The sequence below is a fragment of the Sesamum indicum genome, linkage group LG8 (genome assembly GCF_000512975.1).
Source record: "Sesamum indicum cultivar Zhongzhi No. 13 linkage group LG8, S_indicum_v1.0, whole genome shotgun sequence".
Lineage (NCBI taxonomy): Eukaryota > Viridiplantae > Streptophyta > Magnoliopsida > Lamiales > Pedaliaceae > Sesamum > Sesamum indicum.
The window spans coordinates 16075400-16092275 of NC_026152.1; the positions used below are offsets into that span (position 1 = coordinate 16075400).

The 16876-nt window shown below is 36.4% G+C and overlaps 3 protein-coding genes across 10 annotated transcripts; 1 reads left to right on the forward strand and 2 right to left on the reverse strand.

Annotated features, from left to right (window-relative positions):
- Positions 3750–5079, reverse strand: LOC105168942 (dnaJ homolog subfamily B member 8). Its single transcript, XM_011089156.2, has 5 exons — positions 4767–5079; positions 4573–4660; positions 4403–4470; positions 4178–4237; positions 3750–4074 (listed from the first exon to the last, which is right to left on the reverse strand). The coding sequence occupies exons 1-5, from the start codon at positions 4872–4874 to the stop codon at positions 3916–3918; spliced, it is 483 nt and encodes a 160-aa protein (XP_011087458.1). The 5' UTR covers positions 4875–5079; the 3' UTR covers positions 3750–3915.
- On the reverse strand, positions 5786–9395 carry LOC105168943 (calmodulin-binding protein 60 C). 3 transcript variants are annotated; one of them, XM_020696261.1, is made up of 9 exons: positions 8953–9395; positions 8781–8856; positions 8175–8227; positions 7514–8004; positions 7261–7421; positions 6988–7185; positions 6706–6871; positions 6374–6633; positions 5786–6275 (listed from the first exon to the last, which is right to left on the reverse strand). In XM_020696261.1, the coding sequence occupies exons 1-9, from the start codon at positions 9030–9032 to the stop codon at positions 6204–6206; spliced, it is 1557 nt and encodes a 518-aa protein (XP_020551920.1). In that variant the 5' UTR covers positions 9033–9395; the 3' UTR covers positions 5786–6203. The 3 variants fall into 3 exon arrangements, with proteins under 3 accessions (XP_020551920.1, XP_020551919.1, XP_011087459.1); XM_020696260.1 differs by having other exon boundaries at positions 5786–6633; positions 8953–9391; XM_011089157.2 differs by having other exon boundaries at positions 5786–6633; positions 8187–8227; positions 8953–9390.
- LOC105168944 (exopolyphosphatase) lies at positions 11800–16247 on the forward strand. Of its 6 annotated transcripts, none has more exons than XM_011089160.2 (7): positions 11800–13057; positions 13136–13318; positions 13916–13957; positions 14037–14111; positions 14190–14315; positions 15798–15902; positions 15977–16247. In XM_011089160.2, the coding sequence occupies exons 1-7, from the start codon at positions 11942–11944 to the stop codon at positions 16022–16024; spliced, it is 1695 nt and encodes a 564-aa protein (XP_011087462.1). In that variant the 5' UTR covers positions 11800–11941; the 3' UTR covers positions 16025–16247. The 6 variants fall into 6 exon arrangements, with proteins under 6 accessions (XP_011087462.1, XP_011087463.1, XP_011087464.1 ...); XM_011089161.2 differs by having other exon boundaries at positions 14202–14315; XM_011089162.2 differs by having other exon boundaries at positions 11802–13057; positions 14205–14315.

Sequence of the window (16876 nt, forward strand, 5' to 3'; positions counted from 1 at the left end):
TCGTCGCCGGGTACGGGTTATTTTATATTGACGGGTTTGGTAATTACAATAAGGTCCTCAAAATTTTAACTGTATTCAATTTTCACCCCAGTTGGTTTTTCATGGGCTTTCCTTCCAAGATTGTTTATAGACATACTTTTTTTTTAAAATAGTCAAAAATTAAATATTAGTAATAATTTCATTTCTTATTTATTTTTCTAAATTTTTAGTAAGTAAAATGATAAAAATAGTGTCAGAAATAATTAATATAAAGAAAACTGCGTATATAAAAATAATATTTTCAAATTAATATGGTGTAGTAAACCTACATTAAAAATCAAAATCTAATCTAATATCCATTTTTTTTTACCAAAAAACATCGAATGCAAATTGTTCGGTTTGATTTGGGATAAGTGCATGTTTTGTCCTCAAATATAGCCACTAATGTGATTTTGATCCTTAAAAATTTAAGGTTGTAATTTCGATCCTCAAACCTTTTTGACACTTTTGGCCCTTCCATTAATTTTTTTATTAAACTTAATGAAAATTTCATTTAAAGTGGAAAAAGAATTACAATTTTTCTCTCATTTTATAGTGTTTTTCAAGTTGTAATCCAAAAAAATTAAATTTAAGCAATAAATTTTCTAAATAATCTTAACAAAAAATTATCAATAATAGAAAATTTATCGATAAAATTTAGAAAATTTGTTGTTTAATTTTTATATTTTTTATTTATTCTCTTTTGAAGTTTGACGAAAAATAGAAAGAATTAATACATTGGATTACAAGTTGAAAAATACCATAAAATGGAAGAAAAATACTAATTTTTTTCATTTTAAATGAAATTTTCGTTAAATTTAACGAAAAGACCAAAAATACGAAAAAAGTAAAAGTTTGATAACCAAAATTACAATATTAAATTATTTAAAAATCAAAAGTGCATTATTAACTGTATTTGAGAACCAAAAAGGCATTTATCCGGTTTGATTTTGATATGCATCCAAACTTTTATTTTGTTCAATTCGGTGGATTTAAATTTAAGATAAGACCTAGGCTAGGCGTGCGTGTTACTTTATACTAAGCCCATCTATAATAAGTTTCACAATACAAACCGAAGTTGTTAAAACATGGGCTTATTTATTTAAATAATTTTTTTAAAAAATAACAAAAAGAATATAACATTAAAATTATTAATAAAAATAACTTGTAATTATTTTTTTTTTATTTTGTGAAAAAGTCATGGATAGCAAATGAGTTTACTTTTTAGATTATGATTAAATGTAATTTTTATTCTGTATCTTTGATATTTTAACATTTTAATCATTTATCTTTCTAAAAGTAAACGGGTTCTGAGATTTTTATTTTCTGCAATTTTAATCTTTTAATTATTGGATTTTGCAAATATTTCCAGAAAAAAGCAGGCACCTCCATGTGTTTTTCATTAATATGGGGGTTTTGTTTGGTTAATTTAACAGACCAAAATCGCAAAAAAATAAAAATTACAATACATATTTGTTATTCCAGGACGTTTCGGCACGGGGATATAAGGGCGACAATCGGGAGCCACCCTGCGCGCGAATAGGAGAGAAATGTGAGTAGAATACTTTATCTTTAGAGATTTGAAAAACTGTTTTAATGGTGATATCCTTGGTGTGTTGGCAACACCTCCAAGATACTTCAGAGTTAGACGATTTCGATTGGGTAGGAAACGACAACAATGTTCAGAGTCTACTAGTGTAGAGGCCGAATGTGATTTCAGAATATTGTGAGGCAATTCCTCAATGATGGATGATCAGATGGGGCTGAAACTCTTGGGTTATGATGTAAAAGTTGTAGGCTATGCAACGGTTCAAGTGACGCGTGATTTGGAGATCGATTGAGAGAGATGCGAAAAATGTACACTCCTCGACCATTTCAATGTCTACTACTGGAACAAGAAAAAGTATTTTTAAAACTATTAAAAGGGGGACATGTGGTGGTGGGCTCCAACTAGCCCTCCCTGTGCATGACAACACTAAATGGCATTCTCTTAGGGGCATGTAGGGCTCTTCAAGAACTGGCTCTAGGCATCTTAAAAGAGTGTTTAGAGTCCACGAAATGTATGGGAAGCGAACGGGCGACGTAGGGCCAATATGGCCTACATTGAGCAGAAAAATGGCCAAGAGGTTTCGTGTGACACGCAAGATTGCCCCGCGGGCTGTGTAAAATCAGGGGCATCACCTCTCGTACGAATGAGTGATCAACACAAGCACTTCACCTCGTGAACCAACTCGTGGCATGCGCTATTGGGTTCTAAGTTCTAACCGTCCACATGGATCCGTTGGCTAAGATGAGCGGTTGTGGGGCAACACAACACTGTGGACCATGTTGAAAGGTAAGAGGGCATGTTGGATTGCTGTGTGTGATCAATGTGTGATGTTGGCATATCGAATAGGCTTCGAACTTTTATGAAGCAGTCCTACTCGAACGAGACACAGAAGACGGCCACAACGAAGGTATGCGCCAAGGATGCACCAACTGAGCGTTGGGCTTGAGATTGGTGTTGCGGGCGCATGCAAAGTGCTGTAATGCTGAGGTGGAGCGAGGATGCTCCCTGACATCGAGGGATGCATCGGCAGGCTTCGAGATTGTGGGCAAGATCCATGGCGATAGACTAACTAGTTGGGCCCGTCCACGATAATACAAAGTCGTGCATGCCGAGAGCTTCAGTGAACATAGGCATTTTGAATAGGTGAGTTCAGTGTCACAAATACACGACGGATAGTCGGTATACTCTGAAATATCCGAAGGCTGGTCAAATTTTGGTGTAACTTGAGACGACGCACGAGCAAAAAATATATTTTATTGGGAGACAAAAAAGTCCAGCTGTGACAGTGAGGGAGGGGAGGAAATCAACATGTATAAATATATTATACATATATGCATATATATATATAATACTATACATATACTGTATATTTATAAAAATATATTATATTTTTTTGTATATAATTATATATATAAAATTAAATTTGGATCGCTTTTTTATAAAGATACAATCCAACAATTGATAATAAAGATATAAAAAAATTTAAAAATTTGAAAATATAGCACGTGTGTCACACCACTCACGTGAGAGAATAATTTGCTCCTTTTTTAAAAAAAATAAGGAGATAATTTACTAAAAAAAACTTTACATGGGGGTATTTTGTTATTTTTATATAATACGAGGATAAATTGCAATTTGGCCTGATAGATACAAAATGATAATTTATCGTAGTGCATGGAGTTGGTGACTTCTTCCATTGCTAGGCAGCCTGTTAACATCTTATGCTTCTTTACCATTTAACCATGCTATAAAATTATTGTTACGTAAAACTATTGGTATAGATATAGCTATACATCGATTAAAAATAACAATGATATAGTATTAGATATAATATAATAATTATAGTTGATATGCAAAATTAATGGGTATGTAACAATGTTTGGAAAAAGATAATTAATGTTCGATGTATAATTAAACCAACACTTAATTAGCCATAAAACTTTAAATATTTAGATTTAGACAAAAGTTTTTGAAAATTTGATAGAATGGAGAATAGATAATAAAGCAAAAGAAAAGATAGCCAAACTGCACACCATGAAAGTCCATTTATATATACCTTACAGTAGTTTTTATTTTCTTCTGACATAGTATTTGATTTGGAATTTGATTTGAAATTGTTAATGTATTTAATTAATTTTTCAATTTAAATGTATCAAATGTAACGTACTTTATTGTATATAAATAAAAAAGAAAAAGAGGAGGTGCTCTCTAACAATTTATTCAAAGACGTCACAGACATTAAAACTTAAGTAGTCCGATTGGTTTCACTAAAGTCGTTAATTTGTCAACGATAAAAACGTCGAAGGTAACTACAAGAGTCGGACGGGGGCAGAGGCAGACAAGACAAATCACGTACTGGTGCGGCGCTTGGATGCAACCCGTGCGTTGCTCCCGGTGAGTCGTGACCTCTTCCTTACCCTTGGATCATTACCGTCTCGAATCATATAAGCCAGATCCTCACCGAACAAATCCAGAAATGTTCTCTGCAGATCCTCTAGGCTCTCCTCCTTCCAACAATGAATTCAACAGAGATTGAATAATTATTAAGTTATTTTAGTTTTTGCCATTTTACCCCTAGCACTGGAAAGAAATTACAATTTCACATCATACCTCAGCGCCAGCGTTCTTTTCCATCATACTCATCAAATCGTGGAGGAAGTCTCCCATGCCCTGCAACGGCAATACAATAAAGTCAGAGGGCAAAATCGTAACATCAACGTAGACGACGAAATATCTAATTGGCGTGCGCAAAGCAAAAATAGGCGTGGCATTATCAAAAGAGAGGAGGAAGAAAATATGTGAAGATATTTTTCCTTGTGAAGAAACGGAGCGCACCTCATCTTCCTCAAAGAGATCGAGGAAACCGGCGTCGTACAACGACCTCTTCTCCTTGTCCGACAACACTATCGGAGACACAGCTCATCAAATTAACACCACAATTTCACATGCATGATTTTGGATTGAAGAAGAATGCAATTAAATTCACACACACACTAATTAAAAACCTGAGTAGGCCTCTTGAATTCTCTGGAACCGGCGTTTGGCTTCTCCGGACGCCGTTGGATTCTTCGCCCACCTATCCGGGTGCCATTTCTACACACACACGATCAGTCAGAAAATTGGGGAAGAAGAAGAAGAAGAATCATTACCTATTACGAGACGAGGAGAACAATGTAAAATCGAAAAGAAAATACCATACCAGAGCGAGCTTGCGGTAGGCGGAGCGAACGTCGGAGAAGGAGGCGTCCTTGCGAATCCCAAGCACGGAGTAGTAGCAATAGGATTCGGAGTCGGATCCTGGATCCATACCCGCTTATTTTCTTGTTTCGCAGCTACCAGCCACTGATTGATTCCACGGAAAATCAGGGTACTTTTGATCTACAGCAAAGGCATTCGAGAACAGCGACGGGGATGGCAGGAAAGTTTGTGAGCTTCAGCATCCATGCTGAAGATATATAAATTGGAACAGCAAAAGCCAATGGACGTAATATTGCGGTGAAAATATCAGTGAGGAAGTTTCCAGACATTTTAGAGAAGATATTTCTGGGAGGGGCTGCGGAAGTTGAACTTGCACGCTTTATTTCAACTTATTTTGATTTCATACTTTTGTAAATTAATATTTTTAGTCTGATACACTAATTCTATCTCGGGAAAAATTCAGACATCCCGTGATAATAGAATGTTCAAAAAGTTCTCCATGAAAATTAAAGTATCAAATACCCCGTGATACATAAAATTATAAAAAATATCTCTGTACAAAATTTGGGTCAAACGCGCTTTGACTGCGATTTTTTTATAAAAGTATTTTTTTTTTAACATTTTTGCCCTTATCTCACAATTAATATATAATATTATATATATTTATTAATAATAAAATATTATCTTTATAATGATTATTTTAAATATTATTTTTATAATAATTATTTAATTAAACTATTATATATTTTTATTAATAATAAAATATTATTTTATATAATAATTATTTAATTATTCATATAATAAAATATTATTTAAATTAAATTATAAAAAAAATTGCATTGCAGGCGGCAGAAGAGGAGGGTGCGGCGCCCTCCTCATCCCTGGGCGACGGCCGTAGCCCATATCTTTGAAGGCGATGCGGTCGCCTCGCTAGAGGGTGATCGCATCGCCCTCCAAATACCCCCTAAAGCTTCTTTGAAATTCAATTGGTAGTAGGTAATAAAAGCAGGGAAAGGGAGATACACAAATGAACACTTGAATATACAACTGATATCGACATAAACAGTACACAGAAGACTAACTCAAAACCTCACCGCAGCAGATCTCAACACTTAGATGAGAAAAGCTCAAATGAAAGATTTTAAAACAATTACAGCAAGCCAGCATCAGGAAGCACATCTTGGGCACCAAATCTTCACTGTTTGCTGGATCTCAACACAAACTGACTCAGATAATTCCGTGCAACACTCTGTTTCATGTTGATGTTGCACAGAATTATCCTCATTCATTCAATCCTATGTACATAGACACAAACTCCTTTTGTTGCATTTTCAGCAAAGGGTTTAAGAGATATAGAGATTTGGGATGCACGCATTTTCAGCAAACCTAAGAAATATTTACATCTAGATAGAGTAGTTTCCATTTTCTTGCAGCGACGTTACGTTTGACCAGTATCTGCCACTTGATCACGGCCAGAAGCTTGCACCACCATGTTTTCGGCCTCCGGTTCCTGGGGATAAGGATTCCAGAATTAGAAGATGTTATACCGATTTCACCAGTGTTGGAACCAAGAAACAGTTGATTCTGATGCCATGCGGATGACTCGACCTGAAAATTGTCGTCCACTGGTATATCCTCAGTCGAGAGATGCGACTCCATGTAGTTCCCTCCAGTAGCCCACGTTTGTCCTGCGATGTAGAATCCGCCGGAAGAATTGCTCAACTCGAAACCGTTTCTAAATGCCGGATTGAACCCCTGCATTTCTGAACTCTCTACCAACTCAAAAGAACTGTTCTCATGTTCAACTGAGTCTTCGTAGGGTGGTGAAATTGTTCGATGATGATTGTTCATCTGAATTTCTAGTTTATCTGTCAAGAAAGATTATCTTCAGGTTTGGAGGATGAACATAGACATGTTAGATAGAAGTTTGATAGTTGTACCTTGTTGAAAATGGCGATTTGGGGCCTGGAGGTCCACGTTCGGATTAGTGAAAGTGTCAGCTGGATTTTCCAAAAGCATTGGGTACGCAACAATAGACTGATCACAAACTGAAACCCAGTCCTTTACGTTCTTGTAAGCATGCTGCTTCAGTTCCTCCACCATCCTCTGTCAACCAAACACAAACTGAATGAGCGAATGACTTGTCTAGTTGAAAGATTATAGTGTCGTGGATGAATTTGCACGCAATACCGTTACTTTTTTTAGAGATCAAGGATACCAACCGTCTGATACATGTTGAGACTATCAACAGACTGGTAGCTGTGTCCGTCGAAGGTTGCTCCGACAACCTTGTAGATGGAGTTGAACAACAGGCCTGTCCCTTGTGCAGTCCCGTACATGTATTTCTTGTCGTCTAACGTACAGGTCATGGCATGTCGAGTGATCGTTTCCCATGTCTTGTTTGAGACATTGCGGAGTGCCTGTATATGGAAGACACATCATTAGATGGTTCACACAAGAGATGCCAAAGTCGATAGCAAGAACGAGCATCTTACTGAGCGTAGTTGGAGCTCATTTGTGATGTACGACCTCAAGAAGTCTCCCACACAGGAAATACCAAACTGGTTAAGTCGTTTGTGGGACGCACCGTCCTTGGCAATCTTGTCCAGACGCCATACTTCGTCGTCTAAGGATGGGGGATAGTGTTTCTGGTATGCTGGAAAATAGATCATTTATCAGTACACACCACTAATAAATTAAAAGATGATACAGAAAGGGGAAACCTAGTAGTCGAGAATACACACTCACATTCTCCACGGTGATCTTTGACTTTGAAGGGGCTGCTCATTGCTTCCCTAATGCTTATTTCATGAGCACTAGGATGCACTTTCGCCCCCAACCGGAATTTCCCACTTCTGATCCAGCTTGAGTTATCTGTGAAGCTCACCTCACCGATGCAACCAACTCCATTCTGCAACGGAACTGTTAAATCTCCGGTCACCAACGGCCTCTTCCCTTCTCTGTTCTGAACAATCTTGCTCTCAAAGTCCTTCTCCGACCAGTCTTCCCCATCGTCAGGACTAAAATCGCCATCAAGCACAACGATATTCGCTTTGATTGAAGAAAGGGGACCAGATGTTACTATTTTTCCAGAAGTGGAATCACACAGGACAACTTTTATCGGGCTTTTATCCACGGATAGAACCCTACTGCCCGTAAACAGAGTTCGAGGCAAGTTGCCCTGAAACTGCAGCTGCAGAGTTCTTGATCCCGAGCACTCAATTTGATTTGAGGAGGATCTGAAACAATCATCCAACGTAAGTAACTTTATTTCACTGTAAGGGAGTGCGTGCAAAATATTCTACTTTTACGGTAGGAAAAAAGTCGCAAATTTAGTTGTCGTGAAAGTTGGGAATGGTTGACAAGAAAAGTGAAACGTGGAAAAAGAAAGATAAAGTTGAAAATTTACAAAAAAACTAACCCCAGAAAAGGGTCCATCGCGCGGTCGACCGCTTCTTGCACCTAAAACAATAGAACAGCAGAATAAAGAAATATCCAACAGAGATAATATGAGGTCATAAGTTACATAAAAAACTAATCAAATTTCAGCATCCAAGAGAATAAACTATACAACTACTTTTGGCCTAAAGCTATAGACAATTGATACAAAAATGACATGACTCAGATGCCTTTTAACTTTTGGATTAGTTTGAGAACTGATCAAAACTGAATTCCGTCATAAAAAACAAGTGGTACTCCTACTGGAAATAATTGAACTTATACTTTCACTCCAAGTAAGCTACATGGATCAAACAAAGGGTTGTGTTTGAATCATCAAAAGCTTATAAATCCCAAGCTTCAACCATGTGATTCCCTTTCACATATGATCAATAGGATCAGATGAAATAAAGAATTCGAATGCATCAATTGGATATTACCAGCTATTTATAATTGAATTTCAAGATGTATTTGGTAGATTTAGAGGCAATTCTCGAGTTCAACGAGCTCGCTGGCCCATGATGCGACAGACCACTAGTACAAAGAATAAGTAATGCTCATAATCGTAACATCATACCCATTTTCGAATGAGTGGTTCCAAGCTGGGCACATATTCTTGCAGACTCCGAGCACTACTCGCCCCTTTGAATATACTGCACAAACCCCATCAAAATTTCAGGAAAATCAACAAGAAAACTGCAATAACTATGAAGAAATATATAACAAACAGTCACTATTACTGCACCCACGTCGAGAGGGACCGACGGCGTTTGATCTGATGCTGAGAATCTGCTTCAGCCCCCTCTCTAAGTAGCTGTCTGGGTACCATCAAAACCCACCAAGATTCACAAGCTCACAACTCTAATTTTGAGAAAAAGAAATTTTGCAAACTGTTCTTGGCAGGTAAGGGGAAAAAACTGCCAACTTTCAGTGCTTAAATAGGAAAGAGGGCAGTGAGGAATTTACAGGAAACTACATGAAAGCTTCAAGTAATCATTAAACAAACACATAAAATCCCAATAAGTCAAGGGGTATGTGTGATGATTTTATGTTCGAAAAGACAAGAACCCTTTTAACTATGTAGCTTTCATTATTTTAAGCAGGAGCCCACAAACCCTGTGTGGTATTGTGGTGGGGATTCAGGTTTCGTTCATTAGATCTTCTTGGATCATGCAGCAAAAATTGATTCTTGTCTAGTTTATAAATATATATATATATATATATATATAGAGAGAGAGAGAGAGAGCATATATGCATATTCCACAGAGAGTGAATACAATTCAAGTTCAACCGACTGAAATAACCGCGTAAAAACAGGAATGTGAAGTAGAAGTGACGATTATTATTAATAAATATAATATCGTTTGAGTTTGTTTTGGTTCTATTTGTTGAATAATAAGAAGAGAGAGAGAGAGAGGGAGAGACGTGGTGAAGAAGGTTGTTGGAAGATGAAACGCGGTGAGAGAGACGTCTACACAGGTCGGGGAGAAAAAGATGGTGGCGCGTTTAGGGGGACATGTAGACCGACAGCCTGAAAAGGACTTTGCACAGTGTTCTTCCGGTTCATTTTGTGTTTGAAATTTGAATGAATTCCATTCCATGCATTTCAATCCACGTTTTCCTTACCTTTGATGTTGTGTTTGCATGCCTTCTAATTTCCTACCTATTCATTCTGTTGCTACTAATATCCTTTCTTTTATATATCTGAGGTCCCAAACTATTAATTGCAATTCAAAAATATACTTACTATTTCAGGTTGTAGCTTACTATAAATATTATTTTTTTCAACTGCAACTTATAAAATTCCGTGCTTTTTTTTTTTCCGCAATGGAAAAACGACCCATCGTTATAATAATATCAAAAAATATTCACAGTGCGCAAATAAAAAACATTGTAAAATTAGGAACGGCTGCAATGAAACCCGTCACAACTCTTATAATTTGGACCAATTATAATTTATGTAATTTTACAATAGATTTCTCGACAAAAAAAATCGTAATTTCTTCTTATAGTATGTTTGGGATGGTATTTGTCGTAGAAAACAATGACAATCACACTCATTAATTAGGTGATATGATCAGCCGTAAAATCAATAAATGATATGATTAATCATATGTTGTAATTTATACTGTTTTATATTTTTAAACTCAATTTATATAATTTATTTCCTGGAATCACTTTGAATTAATTAAAACTCAATTTATATAAATCTTGTGTTGATTCTTTAAATTAATTTATGAGCCTTTTACTTCATTCAATTTTTGAAATTTTTTAGACATGATGACTGCTATTGACACGTAGGAGATTATGTTATGCCACGTAGGTTATATTAAAGAAAATATGAGTAGTTAGCATAAATTAAAATTTTGAACAACCAATTCACTTTGTTTGGTTTATCGTTTTTATTTAAAGAATCTTATTTATAATAAAAAAAATAAAATAAAATATTTGTATAATTCAACATAATCTTAAGAAAATCAATATACATTACCCTTTCAATTAATATCAAGACTACTGAATTTACTTATAAAAAAATATTAATCTCATTCAATGTGTCCACATCATTACCAAGAAATTGGTCAGAAGTGCCTGAAAACTTCACTATTCATATTATTTGAAAATAAGATATAATAATTTATAAATAGTGAAAATATTTATAAAAACGCATAAATTATAAAATATTTTAAATAAATTTAGCCAAACACAGTGGACTTTCCCACCGTTTGATTGTTTGGTTTAGTGGGAAAGGTGAGATGATGCTGCTATTACTACTTCACTTGCAAACACAAGAAGAGTGAAAGTGCGAAGCAACTTCTCTAACTTATGAATGCATTTTCAAGCAATAAAATGATTGCTCGGATTTTCCAGGAAGCTTGATTGCTTTGCCTATTCTTTCACTTCTTGTCCTTATTCTAAATCCTATTACGTTTTTTTAATTCTATTTGATTTAAGATATACATAATATGTGTACGATAGTAGCTATATATTTAATAGAATTGAAGATGTAATGGGATATGTTCTTCGGGTACCTTGACTATCGATAAATGAAGTTCCCCAAGAGCAAAGCCATCTAAGCCAAGATCGTCAATTGCTTTCACTACCAGCCGCTGTGATAGAAATAACGGTATTGTATTGTTTTTGTGTTCGGATTAAAAGGGTGCGACATGTACAAAAGAAATGAGCATGACTACTATAATAGATACAAATCAGACTCACACTATCTTAATTTTTTTATAAATAGCAAGTTATGAATTTCATGAGAGAAAGAAACTAAAAATCAAAGTGCATAATATTCTTTGCTTCTTAATCTAACAATTAAGAATTGATTGAAGAGGGTCTAGCTAAGCTAAGCTTTGTAAGGAAGGATCTAGCAGGAGTGGCTGGCCTAACTGCAAAGCAAGTACAAATTAGAATACATGACGGTAGCTTAAGAGATCATATGAATCGCAAGAATGTCAACAAACCTGAAAATTGAAGGTTGGCTCCAAATTGGGAGGATAATCCCTAAAAATAAAGATGTGGTTTTTATATATTTGGCTGCTTATAAATAACACTTTTTAATAGAGAAAAAGTGAGAAGATTAGGTGTAGAACTCGAACTTTAACATGAGTGGAAATTATGATAATAATAAAATACATACAAGTTTTAGTAAACTTGGAATTCATGAGTTGAAAGGTTAGTCCACTCCACCTCCAAACATATCGAAGACAATCTGCCACGCTCATTTCATCTCTCATTATGAGCAGCAGTGCCCCGATACCATTACCCGCCACCGCCACCAATAACCACTTCGCCGCCGTGGATATCGGCACAAACTCCTTCAAACTCACAATCGTACGTACTGATCCCTCTTCCGGCCGATTCCTCACCCTCCACCGCCTCAAAGAACCTGTTGTACTCGGCCTGGAAACCACTTCCACCTCCTCCGCAGCTACTATCTCCGCCGTGACTCTCGACCGCGCAGTCTCCGCCATTCGGAGATTTCAGCATCTCCTCTTCTCCTACGGCCTTCCTCCTTCCCGCCTCCGCCTTGTGGCCACCTCTGCTGTCCGTGAAGCTTCCAACAGATCTGAATTTATTCGTGTTGTCAATGAAGCCCTCGGCCTCCACGTAGAAATTCTCTCCGGCGCCGAAGAGGCGCGCCTCATTTACCTCGGAGTCCTACAGTTCTTCCCGGTTTTCACCTCTACGGTTCTGACAATTGATATCGGCGGTGGCTCTACCGAGTTCACAGTGGGGTTTAAGGGGAATGTTCTGTTTTCTAAATCGTTGAGATTAGGGCATGTTACTCTAACTCAGGAATTTGGCGACATCATGAAAATGCGCGAGCATATTCGGAATGAACTAGAAAACTCTGGCTTGATCGAGAAGATTAAGGAGTTCAAAATAGATATTGTGGTAGGTTCCTCTGGTACGATTAAGGCGATTGAAAAAGCAGTGTGCAAAGGTTATGTGCTTGAGGTGCAGGAAAATGTTGGGGTGTTTGAGGAATTTGTTAAAAGGGAATGGAGGTTTACTAGGCATGAGTTGAGGTGTTTGGTGGAGAGGTTGTATGACGAAGAGGGGGAAATAGAGGGGAAGATGAGGAGAATGGGGTTTTTCAAGAGACGAGCTGTGTTCATTTTGGCAGGAACTGTTTTATTGGATGAGATATTTCATAGGCTTGGGATTGAGGAAATAGAAGTCTCAGGGTATGCATTAGGGGAGGGAGTGATCACAGAGATGTTGGGGCAGGTTTTCAAGGGGTTTGATTTGAATGCAAATGCGCGATGGAGGTCGGTTGTTAGGTTAGCGTCAAGGTTTAACAATAAGAAGAGGATGAAGGCTGCTAACATGTGTGCGAGCGTCGCGAGGGTATAGTCATGAAGATTTTAAATAGATATTTTAGTGTTTGTTCTCCTTTACTATCGTTTATTAACTTGGATTCTGCAGGAGATTGTTGAAGGTTTGAGAAAATTGCATGAGCTTCACAATGATGGTAATGATGACAATGAGCTTTCAGTGTCCTTGGATGATAGGGATCTTGAGTACCTTGATGCTGCGACTTTGCTTCACAATATTGGCCTGTATTCCGGCAAGAAGGGTTATCATAAGCAGTCTTATCGCATTATATTGGTATGCCTGCATTTACTGTTTTTGTTATGTACTAATTTATCTTCTGCCTTTGAAGAGTTCTTCAGATGTTTAATCTATTAGTATTTGCGGAGGTCGATGAGTTGAGAGGAGGGAGGTAGTAAATCAGATGAACTTTGAGAATTTTCCATTTCTATGATATTGCTGACTATCTATTCCTACTCAGTAGTTTCGCACTATGCAATCAATTCAGCTGGATGATTGGCTTTCAAGTTTTATGCATTGTGTATTCTAGTTGGATGTATTATATTTAGTTTGCTAATCCTGGCCAAATCTGGCGGGAGGAATAGAGTTAACGTGATGAGATTCATGTTTCTTATGTAATTCCGAACAATCTATTCCTATTCATAGTAGTGTTTTACTATGCATTGGAATCAGATTCATGACTATAACTTTCAAGTCTTATGTATTCTGAACTCACTGTTTCTAAACAATTTATTCCTGTTCATGGTAGTGTTCCACTATGCATGGGAATCGGATAGCTGACTCTGACCTTCAATTATTATGCATTGTGTGAAATATAGTTTAATATACTGTATCTGGATGCTAATCCCGGAAACCTGTCTCTTCTTTTTTCAGAATGGCGATCACCTCCAAGGTTATTCTAAGGAAGAGATTAAGGTATGGTGCCCTGTAATAATCCTGTGTCCAATCTAGATTTGCAAGGTTTTCATTGTTAGTGACAATTGAAAGCTTTTAGCTAATAGCATTGCTTGTGAGATATCATAGGAAGAAATTTCCAAAAAGTGATGCACTTGAGGGATCTGCTAAAGAGGTATCTAAATTTCCGTACACCATAAAGTACTTAATTTTGGTTTGATGATTTAGGTTCTGATTTAGTTACGTTCTTGAGTGTTGGGTTAAGCAGAAATTCGGAATCCTCTGTACGATTTTGCGGGTATCTTATGCAGTGCAGCAGTGTCTTCTGTCGAATTTTGAATTCATGGAATTTATACATTCTCCAGATGGTTTCAAATTGGTGAGATTCAATCCCTGTTTATATACAAATTGTCTGCACCTTCTGTCTGTCAACAATTTGAGCTCTCTTTATTATGAGTTTGCAATTTAAAAATCCAGGGACACCTGAATTGGCATTCAGTCCAATTTATTTGCAATGGAATATGCATGACCAAGATATGGTTATTTGTTATTGCTTTTATGCATATTTTTTCACATTCCATCCTTCACAATTTTGAAGCGCATTTCTCAAAATACATATCATGTAAGGATGGTGTAAACTTCTCCTAGGTTTTCATTATATCATATATTAAGACAAATCTCTAAGTCCCTATGCTTGTTAGGGGTAGGATTTTAGCTTACCCATACCAAAGAAATATCACTCGTTCTTATATAGGATTAACATTGCTATTGTATTCAGTAATGTTAAAGGGTGTTCTAAGGTTAGGTGATCGCTCAACCTCCTCTCTTCACCTTTGACATGTCTTTACTGTCTTTTTCCTCATATCCTTTATCTACTGAAGAGGTCCACCGCTTTTTTAGTGAGGTCGAGTTGAGTTCTAGCCATGTAGATCTTGTCAGGTCATTCTTGTGCAGAGGTAACTTTTGCTCTTTGATCCCACATCTCCTCTCAGTGGGCCTCTCTTTGTGCCGTACCTTGTGCTTCGGTATTGGATTAACATTTATACCCACCATTGGTGGAGGAGGTGGTACAACCTGCTCTATTGTTGGATTTAAGCTGCAAATAATACCATTAACAACAGTTACCATCCTGCTCACCTAGTAGTTGTCTGCTCATTTGAACTATCCTGAAAGGAGATTGGGCGTGTGGGTGACTGATCTGGGCTAGAATTAGAATTGGTCTACCGGTTGTCTTTCCTCATGTGTGTTAGGCAGAATCATCGCAATAGGTGGTTTGTTTACCATCTGTGGCTGATTGGATGGAATAACATCTGTGATGATAAGTTATTCTTTTTCATTTTTGAGGTTCACTCTACTCGTGTTTTTGCACAATGTTTTCACATGCGGCACCAATGATGCTTACAAATTTCAAGCACCATAGAAGTCAAATTTTCAAGATGAGGCTTTGGGTAAAACATCCCTGCACAGGACACGTTAGCGCTCCAAACCTTAAATTAGTAGTAGGAGTCTAGGAGATTTTATAGTGAGAATGATTAAGTCATACTGTACTGTAAATAACTTTTATTTGTCAAAGGAATGAAAAACCTCTTGCCCCTTCTAGCCAAATATCTGCCTCTTGAATCAAGCCACGGTTTGGGGTCACCACCCTTTCATAGGGCCAATAAATCCTCCTTTGACCTTTGGCATCAGACATAAATGAGAACAAGAGAAGATATAATAAAATCTGAAATTCTGAGATGAACTGAAGCATATCATCGTATATGATTCTATTTGTGTCTCTCCTTGGATGTGTTCTCAGGAGAAAATAAGTTAAGGATTAACTATTTCCAGTTGATTTGTGCTGATGTGGAGTACTTTTCAGGTACTGAGTGAGGGTGAGGCAAGAAATCAATCTGCTGGCATTGCCCAGCCATTATCTGGGGATATCAATATGACAATGGAGAGAGAATTGGAACATTTTAGGAGGGTAAGATTATTCCTGTTACATGATTAGAATACAAATATTTTGTTATTCAGAATCATATTTATATTGTTTTGCAGGTTTTCAAGCAAAACTTGTCTATTCTAGTTACTCGAAGCATTTCTTGATGGCTAGAGTGCAAACTGAAGCTGTAAATCTTCTTCGACATTGTTCATCTTTTAGAGGAATGGTGTGAAGTGCATTTCTCATCAGCACCTCCATGCATTGCTGCTCTTATCAGAAAGTCATTCTTCTGGACTAATAACTGTTATCCTGTATACTGTAAAAATAATCATTATATACACGTCCAAGTTTAATATAGTCGAAAGAAATATTTTGGTGATGCTATAATTCTTCATTAACTTGTAAATAATGTAGGAGCAGGATCATGTTTGGATAATCTCTTTTTTACTCTCTTTATTTATGTTGCTGCTTAAGATTAATATAATTAATAAAAGCTCTACATAATTAAATAATAAATTTATTAATTGGTCGTTGTGCCCATAGACGTATTTGTAATGTTTATATCTTGAGGGGCGATTTTGTTGATAATATTTTACATTTGTATTGATAGCTTTTTAAGGTTGTGTTTGTGCGTGTATTTTTTTTTTCTCCTTTCAATATCTTTAAGCAATCTTTGAATATTATGATAGAAAAATATCTATACTTATGAGTTATCACTAACTGATTGAAGTGGGAAACAAAAATATTCTGATAAAAGACGTTTTGGGGAGGATGTGCTTATATTTTTAAATAAGTATTTTTGAAAAATGTAATTTCATATTCTAGATGAGCGGTGCAATTGGCCCTATATATATATTAACACTGCCCGAAATTATGTTTAATTATAAAAAATACTTCCTATCTTTTATAAAATTTCAAGCACACCCATTAATCGTAATTATGTAGTGGTAAAATATTACACAAACATTTCTAAGGTATATTACAACACTAGACCTATAAATGACGGTAATTAGCCT

Bases quoted from the DNA above. Each gene is read 5' to 3' on its own strand.
- LOC105168942 (XM_011089156.2), bottom strand. From the start codon at position 4,874: ATGGATCCAGGATCCGACTCCGAATCCTATTGCTACTACTCCGTGCTT. The intron at 4,661-4,766 runs GTATGGTATTTT...GTGTGTGTGTAG, and splicing joins CCTACCGCAAGCTCGCTCTG to AAATGGCACCCGGATAGGTG. The intron at 4,238-4,402 runs GTGCGCTCCGTT...TTGCCGTTGCAG, and splicing joins ATCTCTTTGAGGAAGATGAG to GGCATGGGAGACTTCCTCCA.
- LOC105168943 (XM_020696260.1), bottom strand. From the start codon at position 9,032: ATGGTACCCAGACAGCTACTTAGAGAGGGGGCTGAAGCAGATTCTCAG. The intron at 8,005-8,174 runs GTAAATTTTCAA...TGATTGTTTCAG, and splicing joins TTTCTGGGGTTAGTTTTTTT to ATCCTCCTCAAATCAAATTG. The intron at 6,634-6,705 runs GTACAACTATCA...CTTTCTTGACAG, and splicing joins AAATCGCCATTTTCAACAAG to ATAAACTAGAAATTCAGATG.
- LOC105168944 (XM_011089160.2), top strand. From the start codon at position 11,942: ATGAGCAGCAGTGCCCCGATACCATTACCCGCCACCGCCACCAATAAC. The intron at 13,319-13,915 runs GTATGCCTGCAT...TTCTTTTTTCAG, and splicing joins AGTCTTATCGCATTATATTG to AATGGCGATCACCTCCAAGG. The intron at 14,112-14,189 runs GTATCTAAATTT...TACGTTCTTGAG, and splicing joins TTGAGGGATCTGCTAAAGAG to TGTTGGGTTAAGCAGAAATT.